Source organism: Chenopodium album, chromosome 17 (assembly GCF_948465745.1).
Source record: "Chenopodium album chromosome 17, dcCheAlbu1.1, whole genome shotgun sequence".
In the NCBI taxonomy this organism is placed as follows: domain Eukaryota; kingdom Viridiplantae; phylum Streptophyta; class Magnoliopsida; order Caryophyllales; family Amaranthaceae; genus Chenopodium; species Chenopodium album.
The window spans coordinates 49,899,574-49,919,731 of record NC_137850.1 but is presented as its reverse complement, the minus strand read 5'-3'; the positions used below and the strand labels follow the sequence as shown (position 1 = coordinate 49,919,731).

The 20,158-nt window shown below is 31.5% G+C and overlaps 1 protein-coding gene and 1 pseudogene across 1 annotated transcript; both read right to left on the bottom strand.

Moving 5' to 3' along the window:
- Positions 1 to 13,986: 13,986 nt before the first annotated feature.
- On the bottom strand, positions 13,987 to 14,997 carry LOC145589256 (zinc finger protein ZAT2 pseudogene; annotated as a pseudogene).
- Positions 14,998 to 15,941: 944 nt separating this feature from the next.
- On the bottom strand, positions 15,942 to 20,158 carry LOC145588419 (uncharacterized). Its single transcript, XM_081645062.1, has 4 exons — positions 20,045 to 20,158; positions 17,892 to 18,653; positions 17,450 to 17,533; positions 15,942 to 16,101 (listed from the first exon to the last, which is right to left on the bottom strand). The coding sequence occupies exons 2-4, from the start codon at positions 18,589 to 18,591 to the stop codon at positions 16,025 to 16,027; spliced, it is 861 nt and encodes a 286-aa protein (XP_081501188.1). The 5' UTR covers positions 18,592 to 18,653; positions 20,045 to 20,158; the 3' UTR covers positions 15,942 to 16,024.

Below are 20,158 nucleotides of genomic sequence, written 5' to 3'. Positions count from 1 at the left end.
GGTTAATTAATATAACATTTAGAAAATAAACTATACTTACCTCCGTTTTTTTTTTAGTTGACACGTATTTCTTTTTAGGAATTTTTTTTTTAGTTGACACGTTTTCTTTTTGAATAAGTTTTATACCTTGCTTTTTAAGTATACCCCACTTGTTTTATCATTCTCTCTCACTCTCTCTACTCTCCTTAATATGCGTGTCTACATTGAACATGTCAACTAAATAGAAACGGATGAAGTATATGTCTTGAGTCTTGAGTATGTACTTTTTCCTTTCTAGCTAGTTTATGTACAACTTGTGCATATAAGAATATTACTATACCAATAATTAATATAGCTTTGTTCAATATTAATAAATAATAATCGCTAGCTTAGCTATTAATAAGATGTATATAATGCTAAAAATTAATTAGCATAATAATTATAGTTATGACCTTCAAATAATACTCCACATTTGACATAATACTCCTTTTACTAATTTTGTTATTTTTATAATATGGTTGACAAAATATTTATAGAATTTGTAACCCGGTTGATTCACCTTAGAAGTAAGTGAAGAAGATCGTATGGATTACACCCACTTAAAGCCCCACTTGCAAATATACTATGCTCACCACTTTCTTAGAACAAGGCCACCTTTTTTGGTCTAAAAGAAGTAACACACTTTAATTTATTCTAAACGAACTACAACTACCTTTAATTTATTCTAAACGAACTACAACTACATAAAAGAACAAGGGCTACAAGGCCACCTTCTTTGGTGTTGTGGCTCTTTGAATTGAACTAATGTGATTTAGACTGAGTTGAACATAACTGAACTGAAAATAATTTCAAAAGAATAAAGATGGCCTTCACGAGTTTAGATGGATCTATCAAGTGGTCTATGAAATGTTTGAGCTGTTGGGGATTTTGTATTTACAAGGGTCACAAAGAAAATTGCAAATGAAATTAATAGAATAATCTTCGAGGCGTGAACGGGATCACTTTCCCAAAAGTATAATTCCGACCCTACACTACAATTGGGTATCATGGAAATTTACTCAGGAGATACAACGACAAAACAATTGCAATCACAAGTAGGATGATTACAATACAATGTAAATAAGCTTTTGTGATTTGTGATAATGAACAATAACTTGCAAAAGGTTTTCAAGAGAATGAGAATAAACTGATTTCTTAAAGTTCTATCATCAATATAAACTATCATATTTATATCAAGAGCAATAAACTAAGCAAAACTGAAGAATAACCGTCAAATTATATTGCTCTCCGCGCCCGGCCGGCCGATGGCCCTCACCCTGTTGCGGTGACATCGTTTAATTTTTCTTCGCTCTCGTGCCCTGCCGGGCGCTCCACCCGGCGGACTATAGGGCGGAGGAACACTTCTCTAAACGAGATACAAATTGCTCTTTTACTTGTTTAATTGAATTTCAACACCTTAACTTAAGAAATTTAACCAAACACATGAATATTTTTCCACCAATACTCTAAAGAATTCAACACGAGCTTGATTATCAATTTCATACATACTCAATCTACTAGCTTCGTACTTCATATTATCAGACTGCTTGATTTTAGATTTATTTTATTCCATAAACATTTTATTACGCTATAATGTTGGTTTAAAGTTCCAATACACAATTCATATTTATCGATTTAAAATACAGTTTTTTTTTTTTTTTTTGGCAGTTTACTACGTATCTAATTTAGCTTTCTCCTATGATATGCCCTGTGCCCCTGTCCTAGTATTTGATTGGTACCCAATTCCATTGGGAGAGGAGATAAAGAGAAAGAGACAGAAAGGGAAATGTGTACCGTGTGTTAGGAAAAGTACAATCTCCAAAATGTAAATACTACGCACACATGTGATTAGGTCACTATAAGAGGAAAAAAAATTAAAGATTCCGAAGCAGCCTCAAATTATATACGTAGTAGACAAATCAACCAAACTATGGTCTGTATTTGTTAGGTGGGGAAGTCCAATGGATATTAAGAATACTTTTTATAACAAATCAGCCAAACTATGGCTCCGTTCTTTTTACATAGTACTCCGTTTTGTTTAGCTCTGTTTTGCTTTGCTTTACTCTGTTGACACCAGTTCTGTTTGTCCAGAAGCTTAAAAGAATAGGATCGTACACTAGCAAGATAGAGGTACGGCCATAATTTTTCTCCTTACTTGTGTATATATATACAACTATAATTAATATACGGAGTACTGTAGTACCTTTACTCGTGTATATATATACAACTACAATTAATTCATCTATTCATTTTAATTGATATGTTTCTTATACTAAGCCTGCCAATATGTAACTTCAATTATTAATACATTGATTCATCAATAAGTAAAAATGATAACAATTACGGAGTAGAATTTTATGGAACAATGTACTATGAAAATAATCGGAAAAATCTCACTTGATCATTATATATGCGAAGTGTCAAGTGTCAACTAAGAACTGATGGGTGAACTATAAGATAATATAAAGAGCAAGAGATTTGATAAAAGGGAAAAAAAATATTATTTGAAGTTTAGTTTAAATCAACCTAAGTAACTTATAAGAGAGGGTGAAAAAAACAGCTAGAGAAAGACAAACTTAGCTTCCAAACTATGAACTACTCATATTTAAATTTTAAACTCTATATTGAAGCTGAATTTGCAATTCAAATTAAACAAGTATGCATGATTGCACGTATGTATTTATTGGAAAAAAAAAAAAAAAAAAGGCAGTAGTACGCATGATAAATAACAATATTTTTTAGTTCATGTTATTATGTGCATAATTTCAAACATAATATATATGCATTATTGCATAAATTTTGCAGTGTATATATATACACAACAAATTATTAAAGGGTTATTGATCATGCATCTAGCGTGATTATATATCATTGTATGATTATAAAAATTAATGTAATTTCAAGTTTACACAAATGAAAAAGGAGTGTAAAATGTACAATATCCTTTACCATGAATTTAATAGCTTTATCTAGAAATAAAAGACTTGTATGTAAGATTATATGATTAATTTAAAGTACCAAAATTCATAACTTTCAAAATGGATGGTATACATAAAATAAAGAGGATTTAAAACAAATCGACCCTTAAAAAATTATTCGTACATTACATAAGATGTACACGAAAAAACATTTAATACGGAATATTTTATGAGCATCTACATCTATCTTTCTTAGATATGATCTAAACATGTTGATAGAATATTGACAGCCTGTCTATTCACTATCGATATATCTGATTAAGATAAAGCTATCACATAAATAAAATACTACGCTTCAATCTAAATATTACGCGTTATGTTCCCTCTTAATCACTACCCTTAAAAATTTATGGTTTTCTAGAAAGGGTCGCAAATTAAAGCATAAATATACATCCTCTATGCTAGTCCTCTTTTTTACCCCACTTAGCATTTTGTCCTTAGAATTTTCAGAAGGGTTACACAAATCGCCGCATCTCAATCTTTCCATGACGTTTGCAACTGACTTTTTCTCATTTTTGTAAACATTCTCAGCTGTTTTTCTTTCATTATTATTTTCCAATTTCATTAAATAATCAAGATTTTAAGATTAAGTACTAATTATATACTTAATTAATTGTGATATAATTTTAAAATATAAATATAATGTTAATATTACAAATAAGGAATCCTCAAAATGATGACATATGATTCCACTTGCACTTAAAAACATTAGGAATTTTGACGAATCATAATGGTGATTAATTTGTGTGGGTCCCTATTAATGTTGCTTGTGGGGAAACACTAAACAAAATAGTTGCCCAATAGTCTATAATCAAGAAAAAATTAATTAATTATTAATGAGAATATTCAATTGTGTGGTGGATCCCACATATTATACATGTACACTTTGAAGCAAGTCTACATCATCCTCATCAGTTTTATGTTGGATCTTCGAATTAATATTGCACTTGTAGAGTTGTAGTTGAGTCATCATTAATTAATTGCTAATTGTGGTTAATTAAAAATCAATGGTTTCATGTCCACTTTCTTTTCTTTTACTAGTTTTAGGTTATTTGTTTTCTAGTGCGTTGATTTTTCTTCAGTGTAAAGGTATTGAGTTACGGAATCATTTTTTTATTCCAAGCGTTATCATCTTATATAATAACTGCATAAATATATAAAAGATGAAACTTTTAATCGTTGTCAACATGGTATTAGAGTCAGGCCCACAGTATGAGACCTCTAATGGTTTGAGTATATTGTCAGGCCTATGATTTGGGACCTTTAGTTAATGGCATTAAGTATTCTGGGCCAAATTGTATTGGATCACATGATCAAGTTAAAAGGACTTTACATGTGAGGGAAAATGTTAAAAAATAGACCTCTTAAGTATCAATACATGTAAGTGTCTCACATTGGCTGAAGAAAAGAGAGTTAATCACTTTATAAGGCTAAGGGGTTTTGAGATTAAACCTCTTTTAAACTTGTGAAGTGGAGTCTCTCTCTTAATTTGCGGGTGTAGCCCATACATGTATTTAACATATTTTCACTAACCAGGACTTTTTCTTTATTACGCCATCATATATAAGAATATTTTCTATCACTCTTTCGTTGTCTCTCGATTTTTCATATTTATGTGAATCTTAATTAGTATGAATTTGGAAAATAAGGAATCTTATGAGAGTTGTAGTCAATAGAATCTTTATGGTGGTCCATTGAGAGCTTGACTAGCTAGTGAAGTGATAAGAGAGCAAATGGAAGAATTAGAGATGTACGTAGCAAGCAAGGGTAATTGTTGAAACATATTTTAATTTTATGTCATTTTAGTGATAAAGGCTTTTTTGTTTCAAAGTGATGAAAACTCCATCTAAATAAAAAAAATTTAATTAAATTATTAAATATCACAACAAAAATATCCGAACCATGAGACCACGCAAATGTTAATTTCTTGTCTCTTAGCAAGTCAATGTAAGCATAATTAGTGACACTAATCTACTTTAGTTATCTAATCAATGGACTTCAAAATATATGCTTAATCGAGGATTTGCTTACGTGCAATCCACTTAAAAAAAGGCCATATAAAACCAAATTATCTACATTAAAACATTGCATTTATGAATGATACGTCCACACGATCAGAAAATATTTAGTGCACTAAATCTTATTTTCGTATGACTAGAAAGATTTCGAATCTGAATCAGAATCTAGCTTGCTGATACATTCTTTTCTATCCTATTTTTAATACAAATTTAAATTACATACATAGCCTTATTAGTCATTAATTTTGCCTCTTCAAACTTTAAGAGACAATGTTTAGAATAACCATGTTTAGATTATAGTAGTACAATTAATGTAAACTGACTTAGTTTATGTGTGTGACGGGGTGATATTTAAAAAATAGGATCTACTTTATCTACAACGTAACACTGTCCTCTGTATATATTTTTATGCTAAAAATAGGACACAATAAATTTACATTCTCTATTCTTTTAAGATCTCCTCCTTTCTCGTGATAACAAAAGAATGTGATAAAGTGTAATTTTTCGCATGACCATAGAATTACTATATAGTACTATTTTTGACCTACCTAGTTTATGTGTAATTAGTAGCACTTGTTTAGTTCACACACCCCAAAATCTACTTATGGCCCTTGCCTGTTCACTTCATGTTAGGACATGCATTGTGATAGAATGATCGAAGCTCCAAAACCCTACAAGCTGATAAGGACATCATAGTACATGTAAATTGGTTTACACTAATAGTGCTTAACAAGTGCCAGCATATATACATAAAGGGTACAACTTTTGAGATTGTTTTTTTATTTGTAATGTACGTCAAGTATTTAAATTTTGTAACGGTCAACTTGATATCTATCCAATTGAAAAAGCCTAAGAATCGACTTTGAAAATTAATATAAATATTGAAAAATTATAGTTGATCGAAATGATTCATATATGATATTGTTTCTATATTTGACTTTTGTCTAAATACCTTGGCAACTTAAGCCATTTTTCCTCTTTTGACTACATCATAATAAGATCAAGAATATAATTTTGTTACTATTAAATATATTAATTTCAAGATGAATATATCAAATATTTTTTTTTTTCACTACATTCATATCGATCATTTCATCCAATTGATTAATATATATATATATATATATATATATATATATATATATATATATATATATATATATATATATATATATATATATATGGAATATGACACATAATTTGCAAGCAACAGTAGCATGCATTAATTTTGAATAAATCCCATTACTCAATCTAATTATTGCATGTCATGATGTAAATGACATAAACCCACGAAGATTCAAGATACACCCACATACATATAATTAATATGGTTATTTTGTATGATAAAAACTACATTTATATACAATTATTCAGGTATGAATGTATGATGCAGTAGTATATAAATTTATAGGCAAGAAAAGACAAAAACGACAAACTCTACAAACCCAAGTCTACGTTGACTTTGGCCTTACTTTCCTAAACTAGTTTAAAGTCAATCAAACATCCATTTTTGTCAAGTTAACCACACGTAACCTTTCTTTTAAGGAATAAAAATTGAAAGTTTCTCATGGAAAATAAACAAAGTAACAACTTAAGTATTTGAAAGTCGCTACATGCTGCATGCTTAATTTGATTTCCTTAGCTAGTTAACATGCGTGATGAACATGCCTACTTCCATACGTGTAAATTGCGCAATAAATTTCAAACAAATAGAATATACAATTAAAGAGGTAAGATATGAAATAAAGTGTTTTATAGTTTTATATGTATTGATTTATCAATAATGAGTATACATTCTTATATACTTTCTCTTCGACAATTGAAACCGTAAGAATGATCTTTGTATGTAGTTGAGATCTGAAAAGTATGATACGATAAAATGTATGTATATCAAAATCTCTACAAATTTATCCCATATCATTGTGATATGGAGTATAATGAACAACAAGCTTATTTACATATTTGTCAACCACGACAACTTAAAAGAAAAAGTTGCAATTTGCTTATAAGAAAACACAGAATAACCGAATTACTTCTATAGTTCTATTGATATGAATAAAGGTTACAAATTAATTACAAATGTACAAATTTGTTAGAGATACCTACATGAGATAAAATAAATGATACTGGTAATGAAATTAAACTTCAATTAAATTTTTAATGCAAATAGAAATATAGAAATTAAAGTTGGTATACAAGTATCTGTTTTTGGAAGACGCATGCTTGAGTTACTTGGCACTATTCAAATGTATGGTGTATCTGAACTACGCCACCTGCCATCCCTAGTTTACCTAAAGGTTGCTTTCTTGATGTAATTAAAACAATTAATTATCAAGTCAAAGCTCAATTATTTAGCAAAATAATAATTATAAATGTAAAAATAAAGTAATAAACTATATGTACCAACCAATCATAGAGCTAGACGAATATACCAATTTGGAATTTTTAATATATCACAAAAGATTCCATATGTAATATTATAATGTTATAAAGATACCATTGCTTTGATTTCTACCAGCTAGCTAGTACAATGCTACAGCTCTTAAAGCAAATTCCAAAGGAAAAAAAAAAAAAAAAAAAAAAAAAAAAAATAAAAAAAAAAAAAACAGTGACTAAGTGTACATTAGAATGGCATATATACCATAATTAAGCTAATGGGGTGACGATGATTGTAATTAAAGTACTAATGTCGGAGTTAACAGTACAACAACTTTAATGGTTTTGTAATAAAATACGGTAAATTATTGACTGTTACCATGTGATTAGGGTATCACCTTTTTGGCTCTTTTTTTTAATTATAATAAACCAGTTGTTACGAACAACTTTTTAAAAAACGCACATACATCTATTTCACTAGATAAAATTGTATCAACATAATAGTGCATTTAAGAGAACGTTTTACTAACAAAATAATTATAAAACACTTGTATTCTTTTATCTATTTATTTTCAGTTGAAAAATAAAATATTTTGTTATTATTTTGTATTTAAATCTGTGTTTTAAGTCGACAATTAAATTATAACTTCAATATAAGTATAATTTTGTATCTTACGGAGTAGTTACATATGTTCTATATCCAAGTATATGTAGTTAAGTTATTAACAAGTTGTAGCTGGAATATAATGGCAATAAAGATCTACTTTGTAATTTGATTGTTAGAGTTATTAGTTAAATATATACAAAGTAGGTTTTTATATTCGTTCAATTAATAACCAATGATATAATACATTATGCACTTTATCAAGAAATTGGCTTAAGAATTAAATTAAACTATAAGCAATCTTAATTAAGCCATAGATTAATCTCCTTGCAATATTATATACTCCCAAATGGTGGCTTATTTTTAATAATATTGGACAAATAATGTCTAAATAAGTGATCAACTCCACCACAAGGCACAAGCAAGCCAATGCAATAATGAGTCCTAAAGTTTGAATAGTTACATCCTTCATCCATTATATAATATAATAATACACTTATAATTTTATTAAGAAAACACAGTCTACGTAACTAATATAGGTGTTGTATTATCTCTAAATTTTTATGATAGGATTATATTCTTAGATTTATATCTCATCAAATCAGACAAAATACTGCTGTTAGATGTTGAATCATAATTTGATAAATTCATCATCACTTACGACATCTGAAATATTAAAAGAGTTCATTTTGTACTAGTTTTGAATGTTCATTTCAATTATGTGAAAAATTATGAATAATAATTCAAAGTATAAAATAACAACTAGATTTAATTTTATACGAGTAAGAAATACATAAATTTAAACTCCTCATAATACCTCCTCTTATTTTAATTTTATCTATTTATTGGATTTTCCACCCTTATTGATTATTGAAGGCCTCAATAGCATGCTAGATGCTAATCCCCCATTGGATAAAACTACACAAATTGGCAAAATTAAATGGAATCCCAGAAAGATTCAGATTCATGTTACATCATCATTTCAGGTGTAGTTTCTAATTTGTTTAATACAAAATGGGAAGTAGTGGCCACACGGAACTTGGAGATTGGATCACAACTTACAAGTAATGTTTGACAATAAGGATTAAATTAAACATTAATACTGTAGTATTTTTATAAATTTCATTTATAATTGTGCAAATTAGCAAGCAATGAGTACTTTTTTTAATAATAATGAAACTGGTTAATTACTTAAAGTTAAACCTGACATTTGGGCTGTCCACTTAATGACTAATATAGCATTGGTAAGAGTAACATAAAAATGTCACTTCTTTTGACAACCAGGGGTAATAATCCGAGGTTTCAAGCTTCAAAATATTACGAGTATTAAATAATTACAAAGTGAATTAATTATTATAAGTATATTTTTAATTATTGATTAAAGTACAATCTGGTTTATGATGGTGGGAGAGGAGCAGAACATTTTAATAAACAAATTAGAATCTTTTGGAATCCCATTTTTGGTATTGACCATTTCAATTGCAAGAACATGCCGGAATGTAAGCATGTAGCTAACATCTCATTTTGAGAGACATTATATTATGTCGATTTTTAAAGATTTCAAACTAATACTTTTCAAAAAGATGAGTTTATCTGTATATATTAGCTAGGGAGTTAGTTGGATTTATCTGCTTAATCTGAACTATATACATACATTGAACATACACTTAACAGACAGAAGCGGTTTAACTTTTATGTGTGAACATCATTTTTATCATTATTATTAGTTTGTAATGGATTAATTTATACCTTTAACAATGTTTAGTGGATGGTAAAATGGTGAAGTCTAATTTCATGTGAATATATAATATATTCATCATAATGTTTAAATGTGTATCTCTATTGGTTCCTTTAATAATTCAAAAGATTGTAAAGTTGAAAAAAGGTATATAGATAGGTTTTAGAAAAGTGATGATTATTAAACCTTAACAAGAGTAAGAAAATTATTAGCTTCATAGCCAAGTAAGCCAACTTCAAAGACAAATATAATTATAACACTTATTATTGCTTGAGATAATAAAGAAACAACTATATATCTGAATTGCTATACTAGGTGATTTACTTTATACTGTGTGGATGACACCTTATTAAATACGGAGTATTACATTGTCTAAGAATTTCATACTCAAATGGCACAAGGGTTTTTTAATTTTTATTTGCCCTAATGTTCGAAATTTGGTGCCCGATTTATAATTATCTCTAGCTTGGGCTTTAACCCATCTCTTTTGGAGTGATGTTTCTAAAGCAAAGATAATAGCCATGAATTCTACTTTGTTGGATCTCCATTTTTCTGAATGGGATTAGAGATCATGCTAACGAGGATGAAACATATTATAATTGTGAACCATACAAAATCATCGCTTGCAAGTTGCAACTCTTTAATAACACTACAATATATTTTCAAAATAGTTAAATATATATTTTCAAAATAGTTAAATATAATTGAACTAAACACATTTTTGAGAATTTTATAGATGTATTAGTATGCCTTTTACAGTTCCAAACCAACTTGTATAACTTGGGGATGCCCCATATATTCACTCTAATTTTGAAAAAAAAAAAAAAAAACAAAAAGAGAATTCGAAATTGGTCCGAAAGTGTGGATTATAATCTTCATCTGCTTTAGACACGACAATTTTTGACTTTTTTTTAGTCTAGAAAGAAAAGAAGACAAGGTGCTTCCCAAAAACCCACAAAACCCCAAGTAGTTATTTGGATGGTTAGAAACATCTATTTTGCCTTTTAACTATCAACTTAGAAGTCAGTTACATGCACGTCGTGTCCTTTGTCATTAGATAACAAACACAACATGATGATTTGCAAACTGACTAATATATAACTATATGTGGTTGACTGATATCAAACAACATTATTTGACCTTGGGTGCATTCCCTACCATATAAATGCAAGGGAAGCAATACACCACAATTCTTCAAAAAAAAAAAAATAAAAATAAAAATTCCACTAATAAAATTATACTATTGACTGAAAAATGCACCCATATTGTATGGCCAATACAGATTTACGTCCCACATGTTTACACCAACTGCTTAACGCATCTTTACAAGTTACATGCATGAATATAGTAGAACCTTCATCCTCATTTAGTTATTTTTTTTTTTCATGATAAGATTTCTCATTTGAGTTATAGAAGCACAATACCAGCATCTTCTCTATGAATAATTCCTAATCTAGCTAGCAAGTACAACTTCCACGAATACTATGATAGGTCTATGTCAGGCCCTTAGGTTGGACCATCTATCTTAAATGCGGCGTATTAGCTTAATTTGTCTGGGGATAATTTAACCATGACCTTAAAGATGACAGATAAGCTAACTCATTATTACTTCTATACATCAGTTAGAAATTTATTAATATTCGATAAAGATAATTTTAACTATGTTAAAATAAAAAAGAGTATTAAGATGTTATTACATACTCGTCTAAAAAATGCTAACTAACTATTTTATTTAAAATATTGGGGATTTTTCAACAAAAATTAGGGGGGCGGGCGGCATAATTTTTACAATTTTAGTTAAACTGATCTCATCAGATAAATCCATGGAATAATGGGATATTGTCCATATCGAGTCCACAAAAGAGGCCAAAGAGAAAGATTAGGTTTACCAAAAGATTCCATCTAAATTGAATTAGTAGTTATTTTTTACAGTAAGTACTTATTAATTTAATTACTTCAAGAAGAAAGAACTTGGACCACTCTACTATAAATCAACAAAACACAATCCATAAATTTATGTAAATTATGAATTACTATTAGATGATGTCATGTAAATATAAAACTATTTAATTATATGTTACGATTCCTTTTGCATGTGGGTACAAGGATATGAAGTTAGATCAGATCATGTCCAATTGAAAAAGTGTATTTTACTTTTAATTAGGCAAAAATATTGGTATTATACACATATATTAAATAAGGATCCAAATTACATACTTAGCTTGGTCCTTATCCATACACAATTAAGTTTAATTTGTAGATCAAAAACATTAATGAAAACAAAAAAGTAATAAAATTATTCTATATAATTTACATCTTCATCTATCTTATTTATGTATTATATTCAATGTACTACGGAATAGTATATACCGAGTACTCATTATAGTATATATAATAAATTTATGTACAAACTGTTTCATTTATATATACTGTTCTAAGCTTTTGTTGCTAATTTTAGGACCACTAATTTTATACTTGGACAATAATAATGCTAAAACATAGGTCTCCTGCACTTAAGTAGCAATATTGATTTCTATGTTTTAATTATAAGTTTGATTCTTTAATTACATGTTTTGGCCATTAATTAGCTAGCACGGCCAGCCTCATCGATGCTATGCTAATATAACAAGCTTGATGAAATTCAATCCCGTATCTCACACTTGAAAGTTAAGAGGAAATTGGACCAAACAATCCAACACCTTTCTAATATATATACTATTCATATCAAAAAGTATTTTGGTATTAATGTAGTATAAATCTTACAAGTGGTGGGATTTGAGAAGGTCAAAACGTAGTATACAACCTTTTTTCATGCATGGTAGATTGAAAGAATTTGAGCCTCAAACAAATGATAGAGAAATAAAGAGGAGTTGAATTATTGTTATTATTATTCTTAAAAATGATGACCTTTTCTTTATTTTAAGTGGAGAATAATAATAAAAGAAGAATGGAAGTTGTAATAATAATAACATAAATAGTCACATCACAATGCAGTGTAGTTTTCTTTAATTAATCTCTATGCTTTTGTTGAAAGATCAATATGGTAAACCTGGCCATAAACGAGCGAGCAATAAAACTTCCATACAAAATTCCTTTTGTTGGTAGGCCAATGTGGTTTATAATGACTTGGAAGTCATGTTAAAGCAAGCATCTTAAAGTTCGATGAGAATTATCTAATTAATGCGTTTTCATGTTAAATTGTTTTAACTGTTTAGTTTAATGTCCTTTCTAAGTTGGTTAACGATGAGCCTTAATTACTTTGTAAAGCTCAATATAATTGAGTAGTACTAAATATATGAACATTTTTTTTTTTATAGGGACCATTTAAACGTGTGTTTCTCTATAGTCCAATCACCTCATAAGATTTTTACTAATGATTGCATTAAACTTGTGTTCCCTATTAGCTTGAAGATGAGAAATTATGACAAAAATATCAAGTACGAGTTGGTGAAGTGGTCCTGATTACTGGATCTGTAACTTTCAAACTAATAATATTTCTAAATATAGGAACTCACCGACTAATAGTTACAATATCATAAATAATACAATAATAATAATGGTCACTTGCTCATGCTTTAAGGAATAATTAAAAAGGAAATCAAACTTAAACAAATACATACTACTGACGTATGCAAAGCATTACTTTATTACAATTTATTAATTAGTTGGTTAATTAATTACTAATAAACTTTGCATAAGGCAATACCTTTAAAAAGGACATTTTTTGGATTAAGGTTCAATTCTAGTATAGGCTATACAAGTGTCCAGTCTAAATGGGTTAGGTCAGGTATACTCTATGGGCCATAGGCCCATGGGCTCATTGTATTGATCTGAAATCCAAACTAATGATCGTAGTTTAGAAAAAAAAAATACATCAAATTCAATAATATTTCTACCTCTATTTAGTTGTCACCTTACTAGTTCAAATATACACTTATATATAGCTAAAAATGTGACAAATGATCTAAACAAGGGAATAGTATATCATTCGCCATGGGAAACATCAACATTATAACAGAGAAAGTTTACAATTATAATATAAGAGTAAGTAATAATATTATGATGAATAAAGTGTTGTGTTAAATGAGATATTACATGAACCCATACCTACCTAAAACAATGAGCATACATATGTTTTCATGAAACCCACACCACACACTATAAATAGTTAGTCTTTCACGCTTAGATATGTGATAAATCATCAAATAATTAGTATTACAACAATTTTAATTAACCTAATCAATAGTGTATACCTTATATTCCTAACTTCAGCTCTAATTGCATATTATTAGAAGAATCAATAGTAGAAGAAGAAGGACCATCCTCTTGAGGTTGGGCCGGTAGGTTGAGATCAACACCACATTGGGTCTGACTGGGCCTTGAATCTGACCCAGGTGGAAGCCCAAGCAACGACCGCGACGCCAGCTCCTCACTCTTCTCCCAGTGGAACCTCATGTGGCCACCCAAGGCCTGTCCAGTAGGAAAAACCTTCAAACACATACCACACTTGTGGCCCACTCCAAGGCCCGATCCCAAAGAAAGGCCCAGCCCAATTGCCTCCTCATGACTTGAACCACTTTGCATGATCATACATTGATCATCCTCAACGTCAGTTGCACTCTTGGTGATGGCAAAGCATCCCTTGACATTCTTATGGCTAGCACGGTGTCCACCGAGCGCTTGGTGAGACCCGAATGTCTTCTTACAACTCGAGCACTCGAACCTGGCCGGAGAGGCTAACGCCATGTCAGGGCAGACAGGACCAGCAGCGAGTAATAGAAGGCTAGCCGCGACCTCATGGTCATCAGTGGTTGTAGTAGGGGTGGGAGGAGGCGTTGGAGGAAGAGAACGACGACGAAGATGAGGCGGAGGGTTGATGCCACGCCACTCACGTTCGGGGTGGCATCGCATATGACCGAAAAGAGCCTTCCAAGACCAAAAGGTTTTCCCACACTCCGTGCATGGTGGTGTGATCTCAGTGGCAGAAAAGTCAGGTTTTTTGTTGGCCGGTGTTGTGGCGGTGGAAGTGTCAATGCGGAGGAGTTTAGAGCGGCGTTTCTTACGTAAGGATGCGGTCGGAGAGGAGGAAGTTGGTGTGGTGGGAGGAGGAAAAGGTAAGAGTAAATCTTTGTGATTGTGGACGTAGGAAATTGGTGTAGGAGGAGACACCGAAAGAGGTATTGGTATCGGTGTCGGTTGTGGTTGCAGAGGGGGTAACGGTAGTGGCAAGGGTGGTGGTGGTGGAGGAAGAGGAGTGTTATCCATGGAAAGGAAAATAGGGAGTGAAAAGCTGTCGGAAAAAAAAAACTGAAAAAAAAAAGGAAGAATGATGGTAAAAAATGAGAGGGGGTGTATGAAGGGAAGAAGAGTGGAAAAAGGTTGAAAGTGTGGGGAAGAGTGGGTTTTGTAGGGGAAGGAAGTGGGATTTGACGGTTATTTGCCTCTATCCATTTTGCAGTTACTTCAGTTTTTTTCGAGAGTTAGGTGCTTTCTGTTTATTTTTTTTACCGTTCTTTAAAAAATAAAATAAAATAAAATAAAATAAAAAATTGGATATTTTTCTTCAATAAAAAAAATAAATAATTAACAGATTTGATTTTCAAAAATGTTTTCCATTCTTTTATAAAAAATATATTTTGTATAGGTATTGAATTTATTATGATTTTAAAATAAAATAAAATAAAAAATATATTTCTTATGATTCATTTGTTAATTGACTTGTAAAATTGATTAACTTGCTTAATCATATTCTAAGCTATTAGCAATTATTTTGAAGTAAATCTAATTTCAAAGAAGCTATTATTTTCTTTAATTTTGGTAGGTCTGGAAAAGTTTGGGAGAAATGGCGAGGATAGGAGACGAAGGTGAGGGAATAGGAGGAATTAAGACAAGTTTTTTTTTTCCTTGTAAATCGAAAATATTTTTTTGGAAAATGATTTTCCTCCCATTGATTTGAAACACATATTTAAGCCAAGAAACATAAAAAGGGAAAGCAAACAAGTAAATGAAACAAAACTGGAAGCAAAGCAGGACATGAAAACGAAGGACCATTGCATTAGATAATACTGCTTGCAGTATATGGTTCTTTCATTCAAGCTCTAGAACAATTTCTAAGTTTGATTACTAATTAAAGAAATGATAATGAAGATTATTAAACTACATATTAGTAGTTAGACGATACAAACTTACAGGTGATAATGAGACAACAACTACTTAGTAACGCATTCTCGTGGTGGAACTCGGGAGCTTGAAACAATGATTGATGTATAATTGCAGTACCATATATATACTGTCAACTCTGTGTTCCATTGGAAGTCTTCAAAGATTTTCCCAGCACATTCAGAGCCTTAACGCGCTGCAGCTCTTTCCCTGTGATGATGTAAAACCAAAAAGCAAGATGAGCAAAATATTCTTTGTTTCTGCAATCAATATATACCTATATTCATACATAAATCATACTGTACACAGCTAGCTAAAATATCATTTACTGCTCGTTTTCATGAAAAAAGTTAACTCAATGGACACCACGTAAAATTGTTTGATTGTCTATCTAGCCAACAGGATGGGGGGTAGGGAGGAACTGCAGGAGTGCAGGTGCATTTGACAAGGATTATACCCAAAAGGTTAATCTTACAAGCAGCAAGAGGCTAAGTTATAGCATTATACTCTGCACTAAATTATAGTAGACGGTTCTAAGGCATTGAGTAATATGTAAGAACCAACCAAAAATCAAGATGGCTTAGATTTCACAGCACAAGGCAACCACCTTTCCCGAAGTTTAGATGTTAATCTGGTATCTGGTAAGTTAAACAATTAGACTTTTATAATACCTCCTGTCCACATAAATTCAGCCCCCTATTCATCTGAGAATAAAGGGACATTGTTGCGGGTATAGAAAAGAGTATAACGAAAGAACATTATATGCTGGTGAGTAGTGATTAGCACTCTTGAAGCACGCTGAGGGGATGCGTATTATTATGATGGGATATAAACAAATTTAAAAATCCAGCAAAAGCAACAACTGTATACCTAGAACACAATTTATGTGCAAATTCATAGGTTTCATGTAGGAAACCATGAAACCTGTGAAGTGTCCTGCTCTTCCAAACTAGATTTCATGGTTTCCTACATGAACTACTATGAAACCCTGTGAAAATTTGACAAACCCCACTACTCGAATCCCGTACATTACAGCCTATTCAAGAAGCTCTTTTCACTTTACTAAAATACTAACATTTTATACCTCAAAACTAACCCCCTTTTATAAGCAAATATTTAGGGATGGAAAATTTCTTAGATATGAGGACAAGGTGTTGTTCACAATTTCAGATGACTTGATTACATTAGAACCATAAATGAAGATGTTTAACAAAGTTTAGTTCTTAATCGGTGCTTATAAGACTTGATCAAAATGAAAACATGAATGAAATTGTGTCGACACAAAAACAATACATACAGAGAAATCGAACCTTAAAGAATACTACATTATAGAGTACTAATTATATCTACCCTAGTACACCATGATACCACAGTTGTGCTCCTATTGAATAAATGAAATTTGGTAGGTCCACATCCATAATATACATGTGGTGCTTGCTATTTTCTTCAATAAATTGAGAAGCTGGAGCAATGTGGATGACAAGGTAAAACATTTTAAAATCTGACTTACAACATTGCACCAAAGGAGGAAGTACCAGGGAAATAATTATCTGTTTACCTTGTTCCAAAGAAAGCTGGATTGCTTGCTTTTCCAGTTCAACGGCATGTCTGCTGAGTTCGGAAGCTGAAAGTGAACGAAGCACTGACAAGAACAGAAAAAGGTTAAACCAGGAGACAGGTATGTTTATGTCAGCAAGAACAAAATTGGTCCTGTTGTAAGAAAGAGATGGTAACTTTACAATTTTAATTTCTTATTCTATTCCATTTTCTATGTAGCTTATACATAGACCAGATATTCAACTAAACAGCCCTCATAGAATTCATTAAACTGTTTCTAAATCATCATAATATTTTTTTTTTTTTTGTACAGCTAGAAACAATAATTCCCCTTCAAATGTTTTTGGAAATGTTTGGTAAGCAAATTATATCATCAAACCAGTAAGCAAATGGCTTGTTTAGATATATAAACACAGATGAATTAATATAAGGAATGAGCATACATTGAAGATGATCTTCTTGACTTGATTGATCTAACTTCTTCAGGTACATCTGCAATTGAATATATCTCTCCTCCCAATTCTGCTTTTTGATTCTTGCTTCTGCTGGCGAAGTGATACCAGATGTAACTGCCTGAGGCGTAGGTTTTTCCAGCACCACTTTGGTATTGGAATTCCCGAAAGTAAGGGGAATGGAGGGTTTTCCCGAAGGAATACTCATTACAGAACCAGAAATTGGTGCATATGCAGGTAAAGGTTGCATCTGGGATTCATTAATTAAGGACTTAGGTCGAATCCCATCTTCTTGATCGCCAAGCTGACTTAGCTCAGGAGGGTTAGCATTGTCAGCTGTAACCTCAATGTTACTAATTTTACCAGTTTCAGCTTCAGACTTCCGGCGAACATACACAAGATGACCATTTGCACCATTATTACCAGAAGATTGCTGTTGAGGACTCATTGGGGACTCAGGAGAAGATCTTTTGACACCTGTCACCTTCGCAGCCTCTGTGGTAACTACTTCCTTCAAAACAAGAGGACTACTAGGGTCCTTTTGTGGTACAATATTATTTACACTCGGGAGGTCTCTGAGTGGTGTCTTCTTTACGGGCAAAGGGACTTGTTTATCCTGACCACACGGCCCTGCTTCACTAATACTCGACGCCAATTCACCAACTTTGGAATCTAGTTGTTGCTGTGCCATTCCAAGTAATTCAGCTCATAGACATGGGATTTGAAACCAACACAATACCCAAAAATACAAGCCTGCAGAAAGCAAGTTAATTGTAATTTGATTTCATATCCACTAGACCTGAATTGCTTTAACAGATTTCTAGTATCTTTCAATAAATTTCTACTCGGCTGTCTCTATATTACTCTCTGTCTCTCTCTAGCTTCAATTTATGGAAAAAATGCTTAGGTTTGGTATTCAAGCCCCTCTATTTGTCTCTAGTGGTTTTGGGTAGGACCACAAACTGACCTTCATTGTAACTGGATGCGATGGCTAAGCATCTACGGAGGCATGTAGAAGCTAAATTGGTTAACACATCCACTGATAAAAAAAAGTTGCCTAGGCTTCACTTGAATATATTGGTTCTCTCACAACCAGCAGAGCCCCATCACGCTTACAAACGAAGAAAATAGGAAGCCTTAGATTGACCAAAGAAACATAAGAGGACGGGGGTATGAAAATTGCATGAGGCATATAGATTTCTACAGCCCAGCTGTCCAAGTCTCCAAGCCAAAAAGAAATGAAACCCTCTTATAATAAATGCATAAACCTATAGTAATTGGCAAAGTGAAGTTATATTCTCTAACCTCATATTTAACTCTTCGTTGATTTATTCCTTCCAGAAAATTCTAGAACAAAGTCAACAAACTTACAAAGAAATAACTTGAAGAGAGCTAAAAGGTATATGGAGTTTGTCTTGAGATTCCAATTTAAGTTAACTTGAGATTTCTTTCACCCACATTGAATCTCATAATGGTAAAGAAAATCGACACAGCTTAGAGGAGCCAAAAATCATAATTGAAGGCTTTATAGGACAAGAAACCTATCATTTCCACAAATACTCACCCAAATTACATTTTCCTAGCACCAAAAAAATACCAATCTTCGACAATGAACACACTAATCCTTAGATTCTCTACCAACTTTTCGTTTACAACACTTTGAAAGGCGATTCTCTCAAGTTTTGGGCAGTTTCTTAGATTCAAATATCCTTTCTATCATTCTTTTGTGAGCTAAATGAAATTCACAAGTCATAACACAGCAAGTCAATAACACATAACAGGTAATTTGAGCTGGATTTTAACTTCTATACAACAATAGGGCAAGCTTTAAATCTCAAAATAACTCCACAAACTAATTCCAATTATAGAAAGATACATTCATTAATTTTGAACAATTAATTAAACACCCACATACCCATCTCAACATTATTGCCAAATTAAGAATGAAAATCAGCTTAAACTTCATCAAATCCACCAAAATCTGCCTACCCAGATAGCAAAATCCAAGCTACTTAAGAAAAATCACCCGTACAAAGAAAATAATTAAGAAAATGGGGGTGCTTGAGTTCATTAATGGCGATAAAATATAGAAAATATGAAGAAAAAATTACCAAATTAAAAGTATAGAGGAGAGAGAAACATACCTTAGCATTCAAGCAAGGGTTGAGCCTTGCATACACTGAGGAGATTTAGCGAGCGAGAGAGAAGAACATTAAAATTGGGGTTTGCTCGAGAGAGAATTAAAAGGTCGGCTATTT